The 17,563-nt window shown below is 35.6% G+C and overlaps 1 protein-coding gene across 5 annotated transcripts in view; it reads right to left on the bottom strand.

The window, feature by feature from the left end:
* LOC124360796 (neprilysin-2) overlaps positions 1–17,563 on the bottom strand; it is a 119,919-nt gene that overhangs the window by 39,520 nt on the left and 62,836 nt on the right. For 2 of the 5 annotated variants that reach the window (XM_046814694.1, XM_046814695.1), the window contains exon 1: positions 548–691. The exons of the other annotated variants lie outside the window; for them this stretch is intronic. In XM_046814694.1, the coding sequence (XP_046670650.1) occupies positions 548–603 (56 nt within the window). In that variant the 5' untranslated portion in view covers positions 604–691. Of the gene's footprint in view, positions 1–547; positions 692–17,563 lie in introns of those variants that run through there. 5 annotated transcript variants of the gene reach the window in all.

Here is a 17,563-nt window from a genome sequence, read left to right as displayed (position 1 = left end):
CATTTCCCCATGTTGGGGGAAGAATGGTGGTATCTAAGGGTCACGATGAGCGAAAGTGTGCAAACACTTCGAGAAAATTCGGTCATAGGGTCGTTTAAACGTTAACTGAATCTAATACACTAATATTTCTAAATAATATAGTATTTCTAACATATAACTATGCTATCTGGACAAGAAAATAAACAAAAACACATAAGTAATATTATTTTGTTTTGTATGGTGCACGTATTGACGTAGCGACCAGAAATGGTCAGTTAAAACATAAAAAAATATAAATAAGTACCAGCAATCAGTAATATGGAATACTTTAATATTCATAAACGTTTGTATAAACACAATATCATAACGCGTTAAATATTACGATACACGTGTCAGTTGAGGCTGTCCCGCGAAGTGAATTACGAGTGTACGAATATTGCTCGACATTTATAGGTTATGTTGTGCAGGACTGATTCAATCACAGGTTATACAGAGCGGCCGTAACAGCTAGACAGTTAACCTAGAGACGCGGAACCAGTGGTGACAACTGAACAGAACGAAAACTCACCCCTGCACGACGACCTCGGGCTCCTGTTCAAACTCGAGCAATCGCTCATACGCCATAGCTCACATCTCTGCGCGTCGACGCCACTGCCACTGCCACTGCCACTGCCGCCGTGATACGTTATCACAAAGTGTGACGAGTGACGTCACGGTGTGACCTGTCAAGGATCACGGCCCAGCTTCCATCCCGCCGTCTGCGACTGCCCTCCCCCCTCCCGCCACGCCTCTTTGTTTGCACACAATACTCGATTATCTCATGATCTCAAGCCTGTCATTGGTTCTCAGATTGGCATACCGATGGTCATTATGTCAATAGCTCACACAGATACTGATAAATATTGTAATCGAAATTAATACTAGGGTTGAATTTGAAACGGAGCAGGATCTTCTGAACCTTTTACTCGATTAAATTTTAATTTGGTTCAATTAGTACACTTTACATAAGAAAAGAGCGGGATCCGGTTTCCACCAGTTTGAGTCAGTTTCATTTATCCTACTTGGTTTAGCTTAAAGTTGGTTGAGCATGTGGCGTTTTCATCAACCGTTATTGCTATATGAGCACAAGGTCATGTTGGAACAAAACATGAGGAGGCAGTCGACAGACTAGCCAAAGAAGCAACAGCTACTGGAGTGCAAACAAAACCTACCATAAGAAAGTGTACAGTGAAAGATTTACTAACTTATTTAAAGAATCGCCAAAGGCCAGTTGGTTTAAACAAATTTAAATCACTTTACGAGAACTACACGGTTTAAAGCTTGCAATCTAACTACTATATGTTATTATAGTGTTAGTAGAATAAGAATAGGACATGTGAATGTAAATTTATTTTATAAAATCAATATATATGTAACAACACAATGCTTAAGTTGTATAATGTACAATGATAAAAAGGAACTACAGTACATGAACTATTATAGTGTGTCAAATATAGCTATGCTACACAACACAGGTTTAAATTGATGATAACAGCTAATTCTCGCAATTCTAGAAACGCTCCAATTGATTTACTGAATAAAATTAATACTAAGGCATTTAACTGAAGGTAACAGATTTTTATAGACCATTAAAATGTCTATGTGAAATTTATTTAAAGCATCATGTTTGTATTACTGTATTGTGACACATATAATAAATTAAATGGCACATAGATGCCAATCAATAATGTACGCTAAGGCTTTACGGATCGAACCTAAGGCCGGCCATTTGGCTAAACAGAAAAACAATGTGTTTGTTCAGTTACATGTGATGCCATACAGATCTAATGTTTTTCGATGTAGATCGGACAGTATTTTCTCTACCCAAATGATTCTCATCAACATAAACTTAAAACTTATAAAACTAGGCACCGTATATAAATATATAAAGTATTTGACAAAAAATCGGTCAGACTGTAAGAACGTATGAAGAATTGGGCTACTTATTATGTAATTACTTCTCAATATAATTTTATTGATTAGGCTGTAATGTTTATCTTACTAATATTAGCAATATCATACTGTGCTGTCCACCTAGGCTGTTAGTACGGCTTTACAATTATTTAAACGAAAATACCAATTCATTAAACTCTATATGTAAATTCATCATAAAGGTATTAACAAATTTCTTATGCCTATATTAAATATCTAATGCTAATCTAACTCTTAATTCTTTGTTTAACGTTTGTTATTGACAATAGAAGTCTTGAAAGGATAACAGGATTCCGGACAATTGCCATCGTTATATGTTACAAAAATGTATAACACAAAGTTCTGAGGTTTGGAATCTGTCATATTCGTCAGTTTGGGTATTAATACATACAAAAATAAAGAACAGAAAGAAAAACAGAATGGAAAGAAAATTATGCAAACATACAAAAAAGCTGCTTGGAGTATAGTCCAGGCGTTGTCACTTTACAGAATATATGTCCCGAGTCCCGAGCACAAGTCACGAGTACGGGAATCAAAATCACACATCACACCAGCACTGGCTAAAGCTATTCTTTTATAACAAGATAGATATACAAGAAATACCTCCCCCACCTGACGAAGAGGATGGAGCCCAATCCTCGAAACGTTGTGTTAAATTTTTTTTGTAAACGCTGCTACGGCGGCAACGGCGCTTGGTCGTCTATTCGGTCTTTGATTTGTTGTTTGACTGTTTTGTAACTTTATTAAACTTAAACATTATTCCTCTGTGGATCCAAAGACGAGTTTAAAATTGTTATATGGTTTGAAATGTATTTGACAATGGATACAAAGAAGAGTTTAAAATTGATTGTATTGTTGTTTGAACTGTATTCCTCTATGCATGCAAAGAAGAGCTTAAAATGGTTTTGTTGACTTTTCTGCGCATAAAAAGTAGATTTTAAAATGAATTGTTTCTTAAATTTATTCTTCTATGCATGCAAATAAGAGTTTTTGTTCTATGTAAATCGACTTGTCTATATGTGAGATTACCACATATACTTCGGCACTTAAAAATGTATATTTGACACTTATAAATTGGTGAAAATATAGTAAAAAACTAAGTGATAAAATAGAAATTTAATTCTAATAAAATAGCATCAAATAATCTGACATATTGAAAATTCTTAGGCGGTACATTTGTTTTACCTTTTAATTTGCTTTGGTTGTGTTTTAACACCACACTATATATGAAGCATTATTGTAGGTCTGGACGTTTGGATTTATCATTTATTAATAATTTAAAGAGATCACAGTTAATAATTTTAATACCATTGTTATCTCAAGAAACTAATCTTCTGTACTTATGCCAAATTTAAACAATATATCTAATGCTTTAATGCATTAAACAAGAGTTTATCTGCCATAGTACAGGCTTACAATGATATGTATCTGGCTATAGTGATTTAGTTAACAAATTACACTACTACTACTTCTATTACAGTCATGGTTTATTGCACTCCTTGTCGTTATTGCGTAATGTATAGTATTGCACTGTAACAGACTTTGACTCATTACTAACCAACACGCCATGTATGCGTAGTCGTGCGTCAGATTTTTATAAGGAACTCGTACCTTAGCAATATTGTATCACAGTTCCCCCAACTTGTTTTGAATGTTCATCGAACATGCTTCTAAAATAGTTTGCCTTCGTTTTACAATGGCCATTACAGCAACACAAACCACACAAAAACGTTCTCATGAATATGTTATAAATTCTTTAATATAGTAAAATTGTTCCAATAAACTGCAAGAAATTTAAGGAAAGATTCAAAATAAGCCATTTAAGGAGTAAAAGTTGGAAATTTAAATAATATAGGCTAACATAAAACTATATTTCTGGAGCTGGAATTTCTGGGTATATATAATTTTAGTAGAAAACTTACGAATATAAATATAACTAAACCTAAAAATAATTGGTTTGGTTGTCGGTATATTATAACAGTATAAATCTTTTATATTCGTCCAAATATGTGAAAAACTTTTATTCCTTATCCTCTAGATTGATTAAAAAACAAAAATAAAAAACTCGTTTTGTACGGAATTGTATAGTTATCTTAAAAGTTGATATATGTATAAATTTTAAGTACCTAGCTCGAAGATGTTGTCAATACTTTCAGGAGACGTTGACAATTAATATTTTTGAGGTGTATTTGAGATTTGGGGAAAAAACACTGTCGTTTATATAAGAGACTTTGTTACTATCGGTTAAATTATCATTTTAACAATTTATTTTTTGTCCAGATGCATCAAATTTAAAAATAAATTAAGGCAGATTTCAATTGAGCAACATTAGTTCGTGAACTTGTCATTCCGGTGCTGTTCGAACAATATTGAGGAGGAAACAGGATTTTATGGACATTTGCCATAGTTCAGTTATTAATACAATCAATAACACTACGTCTCAAGATTTACGATCTGATCTCTTCTTCAGGTGAATGATTAAACTGTTGCTAGGCTACAATCTAAGTTAAAGTAAACAAAATACCAGAACGTTATGACACGCATAAATCAGAAACCACAACATCCTTGGATGCTGTGTATCTATTCCATGTATACTAACTTTAAAATATACTCTTAATAAAAACTAAATATTAGTTATTCAAAGTGTACTACAAGATACAGGTCACAGTAGGTCTGCACTCACCGGCCAACCAAATACAATTGTTCAGTTCGGTTTAAATAATTAGTATTTAGTTTTTATTAAGTCCATGTTTTGCAAGGACTACGATGGCTGTCGTGGTTTCCATCTCAATCCTTCCATCGTAAAAAAAACTCCAAACAAAGAAATTTGTGGGGATAGATTGGAGAAAACCACATTCCAAACGAATTTTCATTTCATTTCATTTCTCAATTGAATTGCCAATTGTTATAAAATCGAAGTTTCTACGAACACAAGAATGTATTCTCACTTAAATTAAATAAGGATTTAGGCGACTAGGGATAAATGAAATAGGCGAATAAAGTTTATACTTTGTTTTTCTAAAAAAAAAACCTTGATTGAAGATTCTCCCCTATTTTTGTTATTATAATTCAAAATAACACACAAAATATTTTCCCTTTACTCGAATACATGGGTGAATACTACCCAACCAGTAAAAAAGTATTGCCGAGGTAATAAGGTATGTTAATGTGGTAGACGTTTGAAGTGAGACATTTAGCCGAGACCCGGCTCGGTCAGGGATCTTCTTTAGAAAAAAAAACTATGATCTTGTTTATAAACACTGGGCTGTGATCAATTGCCCAGAATGATCATAAATTGATAGCCTAATAATGAATTATAAAAAAGGAAGCCTAACAAATTTACGTGGATTCCGTTCTATGGAAAATTTCGATGATTGCACACATTTTAAATCAGTAGCATTCCAGGTTCCAGTTTTAAATTCTATTCCTTCTCCAAAACATCTATACTCCTGATAAGGCACATTTAGGAGTTGAGATGACGTAAGATGATCTAATCAACCATCGAAGGATTTTAAAGATCGCCCACAAAATCCTATCCCATTGGATATTCTCGATCACCCGTTTTGCAGCATCTGACCTTCACCACAGTGAAAGGCCTACATCAACACCACATCTCCCATTTAAAATATTAATTATCTGAGCTCGAAAACCTGGACCGGTGTTCTTCCTGTCTCCTTCCTTGACATTTTACTAATCTCAGCACAGCTCTAATACGGAGAACTGTTAATCCATATAATTCCACAACTTTCACAACTGTAACGGAGCCTAAGCCTGCGCTGGGCGGAGCCTTCTGTCGCCTTGTTATTTAGTTTGGCTATAATTCTACCGTGTTATTTAGCTCTGTTTGGTTTCGTTGGAAACCTGACGTTCTCTTCTGGAAAGTTAGAATTAGAAAGTACTCCAGTTGCAACTAACAGGATTGCATAATCGATACAGTTATTAAATAAAGTGACAATTATTCATAGGTTTTACAATAGTAAACTTCATCTACACTAGATCAGTTTTAGATATATCTCCGGGCATATTCGCTTAAAAAGTGTTGCATTGTTCAAAGTTAGTTATATGTCCAAAAATTTTGTTTGGTAACAGCGAGGAGATAGTTAAAACAGGTTGATTGTAGGGAATGATATAATGTTGGGAGATTGTAGGGAATGATATAATGTTGGGAGATTGTAGGTAATGATATACTGTTGGGAGATTGTAGGGAATGATATACTGTTGGGAGATTGTAGGTAATGATATACTGTTGGGAGATTGTAGGGAATGATATACTGTTGGGAGATTGTAGGTAATGATATACTGTTGGGAGATTGTAGGGAATGATATACTGCTGGGAGATTGTAGGAATGATATACTGTTGGGAGATTGTAGGTAATGATATACTGTTGGGAGATTGTAGGCAATGATATACTATTGGGAGATTGTAGGGAATGATATACTGCTGGGAGATTGTAGGAATGATATACTGTTGGGAGATTGTAAGGAATAATATAATGTTGGGTGATTGTAGCAATGATATACTGTTGGGAGATTGTAGGGAATGGTATACTGTTGGGAGATTGTAGGCAATGATATACTATTGGGAGATTGTAGGGAATGATATACTGCTGGGAGATTGCAGGGAATGATATACTGTTGGGAGATTGTAGGGAATGATATACTGTTGGGAGATTGTAGGGAATGATATACTGTTGGGAGATTGTAGGTAATGATATACTGTTGGGAGATTGTAGGGAATGATATACTGCTGGGAGATTGTAGGGAATGATATACTGTTGGGAGATTGTAGGCAATGATATAGTGTTGGGAGATTTTAGGGAATAATATTCTGTTGGGAGCTTACTTTTAGTGTAGCGAAGGAGTATGAGGGAGCGGAGTGGGTTCGAGCGAATTCTTTCAATTAGCCATCCCAAAAATATGACATTATACTTACCCCACCCATTTACCGCAGTGCCTGCATACTCCAGTGTAAACACGTCCACACTGAGTTCATCTGTCTTATTCAACTTAAGAGTATAATTATTTTAATCGTTGTTTACAGAATAGTTAATAATGTACATTATTTAATCAGTAGGCCTACTCGTAATTAACGAAATTTATTGATAATTACCGTAGTTTAACACATGAATAGTGCCTATTTAAATATAGACTTATTATTTAAATAAATTTCTTAATTTATGGTAACAAGACGGCCGACTCTTTTATATCTGTGTTATCGTTACTTTTGTATTGCATCTAGTTTAAACTCGGCAGTGACAGATACTGTAGCGGGGAAGATGCGCGATCGACTACTGCGCACAACGCGGACCTACCACGTGTCTGGCCGTCATAGCGTGAGATCGGAAGTTGAAAAAACGGTCCCTGTAGTATACCTAAACTTATCGGTAAGGTTAGCAATTTAGACTTGTCAACAGAATTCGCTTGTGTTGAGTTAAATTTCTGTTTATGGTACTATTAGGCCTGACCGTAGAATCGCGCTATTAAACATTTTATCTTTTTTGTGATCCTTAATGACTATTAGGCGAATGTACAAAATAAAGGCTAACCGTGTTATTAAGTAATTGAAGAAAAATTTTCTTATCCCGCATCGTTGAATTTCATTAATATGTCACTAATAAAGAATATATTTATGAACAATTAGATACTGAATTTGTACTTAGTAAAAAAAGCAACGAAAACAATTCAAATGGTTTTAAATTAATTAATAACTGATAAAAAGGTGTATTTTGAATGATTATTAGTTGGTAGACTTGCCAGCCAGGAACGTATCCGTAATTTAATTTCAAAGAAGATCTTGTATTCCACAGTACATGCTATTAATGAAATGAAATGAAATATTTCTTTATTTGAGGCGAAATTAGCGCCTCATGGCCCTTTCTTACATTTAACCTCATATACAAACTAGAACAAAATATTTTCATTTCTAAATAATAATAAAACTAAATATTGTATTGTAAACATTTTCAATATGAACAAAAAGTACAACTTTATTTAAGAATATAAAATAAAAAATGTATAAAGATAAAAAGGTATATAAACATATTTATAATCACATACTCACACGCAAAATAATAACATGTACTTGTATATAATGCATATAAGAAACACAACTCAAACCACTCACACATCTCACACTCTACTCATGCCAGTGCAACCGCAGCGAAGAGACCTATGCCGACCCCGCCCCAACCATCCGCCCCAGATAGTGCTCTCTCAGCGACGCCACGAAACCGAGGACGACTCTCCAAGGATGTTATACTACGAGGAAGGGAATTCCACAGACGACATGCCGTTAGTACAAAAGACTTGTCATATACAGCAGTTCTGTGCAACGGCATGCGGAGCACAGACGAACCAGAGCGAGTTCTATCCACACCACTTTGAGAGACAAATTGGAAATCGTTTAAGAAATAATTTGGAAAGCCAGAATATAAAATTGAATGGACCAATGTTAAGATTTTTATTGATCTGAGGTCATTCAACTTCAAAATCTTTGAATTAATATAATAGGGTGTTATATGTTCATCTCTCCTGAGATCAAATGCATATCTCATACAATAATTTTGGGTTCTCTGGAGTTTTTTTTTCACCCAAAGCCACAGTCATGTCGTTCATCACACTGTTACAATAAGAAAAGTGAGGCAGTATGAGTACTTTAACCAACAACAGTTTTATGTGAAGTGGCAAAAACCTCTGCAGTTTTTTCAGTGAATGCATTGATGCAAAAACTTTCTTACAGGTCTCTGTCACTGCATCAGTCCAGCTAAGAGTACAGTTTTATTGTCAGCCCTAAGTTCCTAACTTTATCGTAATAAGGTAGTACAGTTCCATTCACAGTAACGTTACGTATAGATGTAAAATCGATCAAAGATCGAGAGCGGTAATGAGATATCACAATTGGTTTAGTTTTGTCGTGGTTTAGTTTAAGTCCGTGTTTACTAGTCCAGTCCAGTACATTTTTTATGTCAGAGTTGATCATGGTAATGTCATCATCGATTTGGTGTATGTTAACATGGAGATACATCTGGAGGTCATCGGCATACATGTGGGACTTGCAGTGTACCAGTACCGTGCTCAAGTCATTAACGTACAACACAAACAAGAGAGGACCAAGTATGGAACCCTGAGGAACACCACACTCAACACTCAGCCAGTCGGATGTTATGTCACCCACTTGTACACACTGCCATCTGCCAGACAGATAAGACCTCAGCCATTGCAGGACATTTTCTGAAAAACCAATTATTCTCAATTTAGCCAATAGTAGTCTGCAGTTTACACAATCAAAAGCCTTTGAAAAATCAAAGAGTGTCAGTATTGTGCTTAGTTTTTTCGTCCATTGCGAATCGTATATCGTCAGTGACTTTCAGTAAAGCAGTTTCAGTACTATGTCCTGTTCGAAATCCGGATTGTAAAATGATTTAGAACGTTATTTCGTGTTAAATAATCAGTAATCTGGCAGTGCACAATTTTTTCAAGGCCCTTGGATAGAGTAGGCAGAATGCTAATTGGTCTGAATTCTTGGCAAGATGTTGGAACTGAGGTCTTGTTCAATGAGCGGACAATAGCAGACTTCCAAAGTGAAGGAAAATACCCTGTCTCAGTGACATGTTGAAAATGTATGTGATTATTGGGAGGGTTGCAAAAAGAATGTTTTTTATTAATTGAAATTTTTATGCCGTCAGGACGCTTCAGCATTACTGCCAATACGGCGAATGGCTTTCAAAACTTCTGATTGTATTACAGGTTTGGAAGTAAATTTGTCATGCACTGTATTATGATTAAAATTTCATAGTCCATGTACTAAAACAATTGCCAATGACGCAGTAGATGGGTACGGTGGTTACCGCGAGATAACCGAATCAAGCAACGTCGAGCGTGGCTGCTGCTTGGATGAGTGACCGATGAGCGATCCTGTCCTTGCAAGCAGTCCGCCTGCCCGGCCATTGGTGGTGGTTCGGAAGTTACCTTTAGCCGTTGGTCCCCAGTTTGAGTGTTAGAGAGAGCTTCTCAGCCCTAACTTCGCCTAATAAATAAGACATTAATTTACTTTATTTTTTGTAATCCAGTAAAATTTAAATATTTGGGTGGTATTGGGAGGTCTCTTTTAACTATGTCCTTGTAAATAGCCAATGTGCATAATTAATCAGTACTTTATAATCTCCGTGTTTACCGCGCCAGTGTCAGGTTGTCATGTTGACCCTGTCGCCAGTTTGTCTCCTTGTCAGCCGGACAATGTTGGCTTGTCAGCTGGACAATGTTGGCTTGTCAGCCAGCCGATATTTCACCGCTGTAATGATTTCCCATAACCGACGCGACGTCTCTGTCGTCCATCACGCTCCCAACACCAATTTACCGTCAACGTGATTTACATGGCCTTCCGATACCGTCACCTGCCTTCGCGGGAAATTTTGTCCTCCCGATATTTCAGATCGCTAACAATAACAAACAAGATTTTCAGACAAGGTAAAACTAAAATACTAAGCATAGAGATACCTAACCTAACCTAGATAGTCTAACCGGCAGTGATAATGTACACGGTATAACCACATAACTTGGATTTTATTTGGAATCGACAATTTTTTAGAAAGAAAAATAACTAATCGGCGGCCATGCTAGTAGGCCAAAATTTTATTTTAAATACAGGTACAGTGTGAGGAAGGGCTATGTGGCCATAATTTTGCTAATTGAAATACATTTTTCATTAAAAATCTCTCCATTCATTTATGGGCTCAATCCTTCAAAATTCTCTTTAGATACCGGTAATTAAAACTACCTTAGTCCCAACTTTATGAAAGCTTTTCACAATTTGTCTTTCTCTATTCGTAATGATTTAACAATACTAAAATCCAGTTAATTCTATCAGAATAAAACCATATTAAATGGTTTAACATTTTGGATGTAATAAAAAAATAAATACAAAACAGTATCATTCAACCGAAAGTTCGTTCTTAAAACAGAAGCATTGTCGTCTATCTGTCAGCTTTTGACAAAATAGCTATACAGACTTGACACTTGGTACCTCAGTATCTTTTGGTGTAAGGAAGAATTTATTGGTTTTGGATTACAAGGTCAATTACAGCCCTTCCGTCTGTGCCATCATTCTTTCGACACGTTCTGTAATATCCTTCGATAGAATCGTTCTGTTACAATAAACATTTTATTAAAATATTCTAGAGAACAGAACTGTCATAAAATTGTTACACTAATGAAAAATATATAATATGAATAATGCCACTTAATAAAAAGTCTTCTTTCCGGTGTCTTCAATGATGATGAGTTATATTTAATTTTAGCAGCTGTTCCCTAACAGTGACTTCTTTGTAGTCGGCGTTGGATAAGGCTTCTGTTGAGTGAATGATTCTTGCTGAAGAAGGTCATTTGTAAGATAGCGTCATCGCAAAGAGGCTCAGGTGATCTAAGGACGTTAAAATAGGCAACTATTGAGTAAAATTGCAGATCCTTGTCTGATAGTACATGTCTCTGTATCTTGACGGTTTATGAGACAAAAAACACTAAACTTCACTCACGCATGGGTAGTCTCACTCTGTGAGTATCTTGTGCTCTTTGAAGGTTATTTATCAGCTGTCTTGATATTCCAGACCTGACAGACACTTCCCACAATTTTTTGCTTCACCAGGACTCTGTCTCGACAAGTGTTCCCAGAGGCCGCTCCCAAGCTGTAATGTAAAAAGACAATATCTGCCTGTTTGAATCCTATCAGTTTCACTTTGGAGAGGCTTAGATACGGAGGCTTAATTATCTTGCTGTCTTGGCAATGACCGCATTACGTTTTGTCAAATAAAAAACAAAATATTTTGTAAATTATGAGTTAGACAATACCTTTCATCACCATTATCAATCCTAGAGCGTTCCTTGCTAGATTCTAAATCGTCAATTTAAATATTGTGAATCTTATCTGTCATGAAGCAATAGATTTTGAATGACGCATACGGGTGTCTTCATCTTCAAAAAGGTATCTTATCACTTTTTTTAGGTATCTGCAAAGTACTTTTCTTTCTGCTGTATTAAATTTTTTATATTATCCGCTCTTAATAATAATCAATGAACCAAAATAATGGCACCTTGTTTCTGCCGTGACCATCGCCATTTGGTTTGTCCTTTGGTCATTCGAAGGTGGTTGATTGACGAATTCAGATGTATTGTAACCTGCACTCGTATTCTGTACTTCAGTTTTAATAATTTCTGTTGTGTTTAGTTTTTTATTAAGTGCATGTTTTAGAGTTAGTGAAGTTGACACACAACATGGTGGTTCTGGCTCACAATGATCTGGTATGATTTGCTTATTTTAGACTAGTTTTTAATTATGTGTTAGGTTAGTAATTTACCTGAAGAAGAGATCAGATTTCCGATCTCAAAACGTAGTGTTACTGATGATTTCACTTGTATAGACAAAATAATGGCATAGAGTACAACGATTTTCGTCAATTAAAAGTCCGTTTTATCGTCAATGCTGATTTGTAATTTGAGGAACTAGTCAATGTCAAGTTGGTGTTCTCCTTTGTTCCATCGGTAAACATCACGACCGCTATAACAGTATCGTCTGCATACATAACTACTTGGCAGAGGTCTTCAAGGTAATGTGACAGGACATCGGTGAGAAGCGGGCAAAAGACTGGTTCAAGGACTGAGCCTTGTGGCACACCTGTGGCGATTGAGATTGGAGCTTTAGTACTGATCTGTATTATTCTACAGTTGTATTACAGGGTACAGTATGCTAGAGATATATCTCAAATATTGGATCTTTATATAAGGATCCAGGCAGTTACAGATTATGGGAATGTCGACAAATAGACTAATGATGGCACTCCATAGTTCTTCTCTTTGTCCACAAGAAATTCAACTATTTGTATAGTTACTGTTATAATTCACCTGCAAATTTGCTTTTAAGTTGTTCTGAAGCAAGTACTCTATGTTCATATGGTCTAAGATATAAGTTTTACTAAGATCAAAGAAATTTTATGAAAACAGAGTATATTTTGGAAAATACTGTTAGCTGTGAATTTTAGCAAATATTAAATATGCAGTGCTTGGTTAGTACTGAAATGCAGATATAAAAGACAAAATTAAACATAAATGTAAAGACTGTTATAAAACCCATCTTAGTTTTCTTTTAACAGACATTCTCAAACCTATGTTTGCATATATATTTGCTTGATTAGGACGCAAGGAAAAATAAACTATGGAACAAAAAAGACTAAGATTGGAGTAAATTAAAATAGTCATAAATACACACTTTTGACAGTATTCTTAATCGTGGTAACAAAGCCAAACTGAACATTGGCGCCGGAATTATATTTCATTCGACCTTGAAGTGCCCATATGCTTGCAAGTCCTACGAAATTACGTGTGAGGCAGCTGGTAACTGCTGGTAAAAAGATAAAATAAAACCCTAAAGTAAGAGGAAAAGATAAATGAAATCCATCGTTTCACTTCTACGTAAGTTGTACACAACAAAGTCCTAGAGGTCACCAGAAAAATGAAGCATGTGCCACAAAGAAGGAAGAGAACGATGAAGCGGACATCCAAGGTCGGGAAGGCCTCTGTTACAAGGGCCAAGAGCCGTGGTCGTGGCAATGCTCCAGGGAAGGTGATGTGGGCCGAGGGCATAGTGTCACAGTAAGGATGTCAATTGTTTGGCATGTGCACAGGAAATTGTGAAGGGAGAAATTCTCACCCACAGAATACTAAGAAAGAAGATTTTTTAAGGAGAGGCCGATCCACTTTAAACCTTATTCAGCCCGTTCTCATGGGTCACTGGCCCGTACGAGGGTCTATCAAACAGAATAAGGTGGAGAGCTCGATGGTACTGATAAAAACTGCAACGATCACATACTGTATTTGAACCTGCGCTATCTCTAACTCAGACCCAAAGTCCAACGTCTTAGATTGCTCGGCCATCGATACTCGAATCGTTGCAGGCTGTAACGAATGTCACTGATTCAGAAAAAAACTATGAATGTATAAGTAAGCTATACAGTAGTTTGTAAATTAACATAGTTCCAATTCCTGAGATGTTAATCATTCAATTATTTTTTAAAGTTTAATTACTAAAACGGAGTTGGTAACGTTCTTCTGAAAATTCGGTTATGTACTATTAAATTAGGGTTAGAAGTTGATGTTCTTGTATATCCCAAAATCCATAAATAATCTAATAACCACCACTCCTACATAGATATGGGTTGATATACTCCTGTGCAAACGTTATAGGGGGTGAGAGGGAGGAAGGAAGGAATGCTGGGACACCTGTTAGAGAAAAGGTCTAACACCAAACTGACCAGTTGCAAGTCCAGTTAACACGGGAAGTTTTACTGATAACGCCGTGTAAACTGATTCTTGTAGTCGTAACAATTGTTAATACTGTACGAATTTGTTTCAGCATTAAAATGTCGTATATGACAAGCTTTAGGAACAACTAAAGGAGTTTAACCTTGCTCAAACTAACTATCCTTTAAATGATTTTATTTACGTAATGAAAAAAAGAATTGTTCTCTTTTTCTTGCTTTCAAAGACGTTATGATAATGGTCTGTGAAGGTATACAACAGTATACTTTGTTTAAACTTTGTTATTGCCGATGGGAGGTTTGAAAGGATAACAGAATTTCGGACATCTGCCATCGTTATAGGTTATAAAAGGTATAACACAACGTTTCGAGGTTTGGACTCTTCCCTCTTCGTCAGGTGGGGGAGGTATTAATACATACAAAAATAATGAACAGAAAGAAGTAAATAAGGGAAAGAAAAGCGTTCAAACATACCCAAAAGCTACCTGGAGTTAAGTCCAGGCGTTGTCACTGCACAGGATGCAAGTCCCGAGCACAGATCACAAGTCTGTATAAATTAATGTAAGTATAATATGTAAGTAGGCCGTGAAGAGGTCGGGGATTCCACCGGCCTCTCGCCCGTATGTGTAGAGCATACCTCGCGACACGTCACTTAATGTACACCCATAGCTATCTGTGACATAGGCGGGATAATGGCAGTGTACAAGAGTCATCTATGAGGGCCGCTTAACCATTGTGGTTTGTCCTCATAACGATGATGAAGCACAACTATTGTAACAATCATATAGAAAAAAACTATACTATATATTATAGCTGTAATGACAAAAGGCTTCAAAACTTCATAGCTCGTTACTGTTCGTACTACACGTGTTCGTTATATCTGCTGAGGCGAAGTTTAAAATTGATGAGCAAAGCTGCAGAGGCTGCATGTAATCAAGTAATCAAGCCCACCGCACATGCGGAAATTAGTTCGATTAAAATTGACTAGCCTCGTGGGCATTGTAGCAATTACTCTATTTCCTCTTCTTTCCATTTTCTCGTTTGTTTAATTCCACTCTTTTAACAAATTAGCTGATTGTTTTTGTCTGTACTATAAGAATGTTTTTGTCTGCATTCTATATGTACACGAGTGGATTTTGAAGCATATTAGTAGTTAATCGATAATGCTATAAAATACGAACTTTCTACAAGTATTTTATCTCATTAGATATCGCATTGTCTCTGGCGTATATACAACATTAATTTGCTTACAGTTTGTTATTTACAATTGATGATTAAAAGGGTAACTAAAGACTCCAACTGTCTACTTCTTATTGTTTACTGGTTCTGGGTCCGTATCCACATGCAGTTGTTTGTTTACAGTTTGTTATTGACGATGGATGATTAAAAGGACAACTAAGGTCTCCAACCATGTACTTGTTATTGTTTACTGGTTCTGGGTCCGTATCCACATGCAGTTGTTTGTTTACAGTTTGTTATTGACGATGGATGATTAACAGAACGACTAAGGCCTCCAACCATCTACTTGTTATTGTTTACTGGTTCCGGGTCTGTATCCAGATTCAATTGTTTGTTTAGAGTTTGTTATTGGTGATGGATGATTAAAAGGATACCTAAGGACGCCAACCAAGTACGTTTTATTGTTTTCAGGGTTTTGGGTCCGTATCCAGACTCAATTGTTTGTTTACAGTTTGTTATTAATCATGGATCATTAAAAGGATAACTAAGGACTCCAGCCATCTACTTGTTATTGTTTACTGGTTCCGGGTCCATATCCAGATTCAACTGTTTGCTTACAGTTTGTTATTGACGATGGATGATTAAAAGAATAACTAAGGCCTCCAAATATCTACTTGTTATTGTTTACTGGTTCCGGGTCTGTATCCAGATTCAATTGTTTGTTTAAAGTTTGTTACTGACGATGGATGATTAAAAGGATAACTAAGGACTGCAACCATAGACTATTATTGTTTACTGGTTCCATGTCCGTATGTAGACTCAATTGTATGTTTGCAGTTTATTATTGACGATGGATGATTAAAGGGATAACTATGGACTCCGGCCATCTACTTGTTAGTGTTTACTGGTTCCAAGTCCGTACCAGGATTTAATTGTTTTTTACAGTTTTTTTATTGACGATGGATGATAAAAAGGATAACTAAAGACTCCAACCAGATCCAGACCCAATTGTTTGTTTACAGTTTGTTATTGGCGGTGGATGATTAAAAGGATAACTACGGACTCCAACCATCTATTTGTTACTGTTTAAATGGTTCCGGGTCCATATCCAAACTCAATTGTTTGTTTACAGTTTATTATTTACAATGGATGATTAAAAGGATAACTAAGGACTCCAACCATCTACTTTTTATTGTTTACTGGTTCCCGTGTCCGTATCCAGCATCAACTGTTTGTTTACATTTTGCTATTGACGATGGATGATTGCAAGTATAACTAAGCATTGGAACCATATACTTGTTATTGTTGCAAAAATGTTTAATTAATCAGTAAAATTAAAAAATAATACTGTACCCGGAGGTAAAGAACACATATGTCCATTTTCATATGAAATAGAGTGTTATGTCCATGATGTACATTTGTCGCTTTATACAGTTGTATGAACACTATGTCCAGTTAATGCTGAAAATATGCAGTAGGAAATGACACCTCTCTAAAGATTTAAGAGGTATAAAACACCATGTGGACATATTGTTGCCTACTTCTAAAGATTTAAGAGGTATAAATCACCTCTTACATGTGGATAAAATGTTGTATACTTTTAAAGATTTAAGAGTTATAAAACACCATGTGCAGATAGTGTAGCAATCTAGCGGATAAAACGTTAACTGCTGTCAAACAAGCAAGAATAACTTGTTGATGTCATTGTATTGTTGAAGTCACTATAACAGAATATGTTATAATGTTTTATCAGCTAGATTGTTTTGAAGTAGAAAACACTATGTCCACAGTGTATTACGTTATGTATACCTAGTATTATTCTATGTAAAAAAAAATAATTTTTTGTGATGTTTAGGAAAGAATTATGCCATTGCAAATACTAGTTTTGTATAACATGAGTTACTAAAAACAATGTGTAACATTCTATAATAAATGTCTAACGGTGTATAGGAAAATGTGTTCTACCAAGAAAGGTTTGAATACATAAAATCACATTTAATTATTTCTTGATTTTTATAGTTAAACAGTGCAATTATATTCCACTCATACAATTATCAAAGGTAGAGAGTACAAAATTAAGATTTAATTCCAGATTATGTCGTAATATTTAGTCCCAATCTCCGCCCAAC

Source organism: Homalodisca vitripennis, chromosome 4 (genome assembly GCF_021130785.1).
Source record: "Homalodisca vitripennis isolate AUS2020 chromosome 4, UT_GWSS_2.1, whole genome shotgun sequence".
Classification (NCBI taxonomy): Eukaryota; Metazoa; Arthropoda; class Insecta; order Hemiptera; family Cicadellidae; genus Homalodisca; species Homalodisca vitripennis.
The sequence above is the reverse complement of the archived record's forward strand: the minus strand, read 5'-3'. Positions and strand labels throughout refer to the sequence as shown.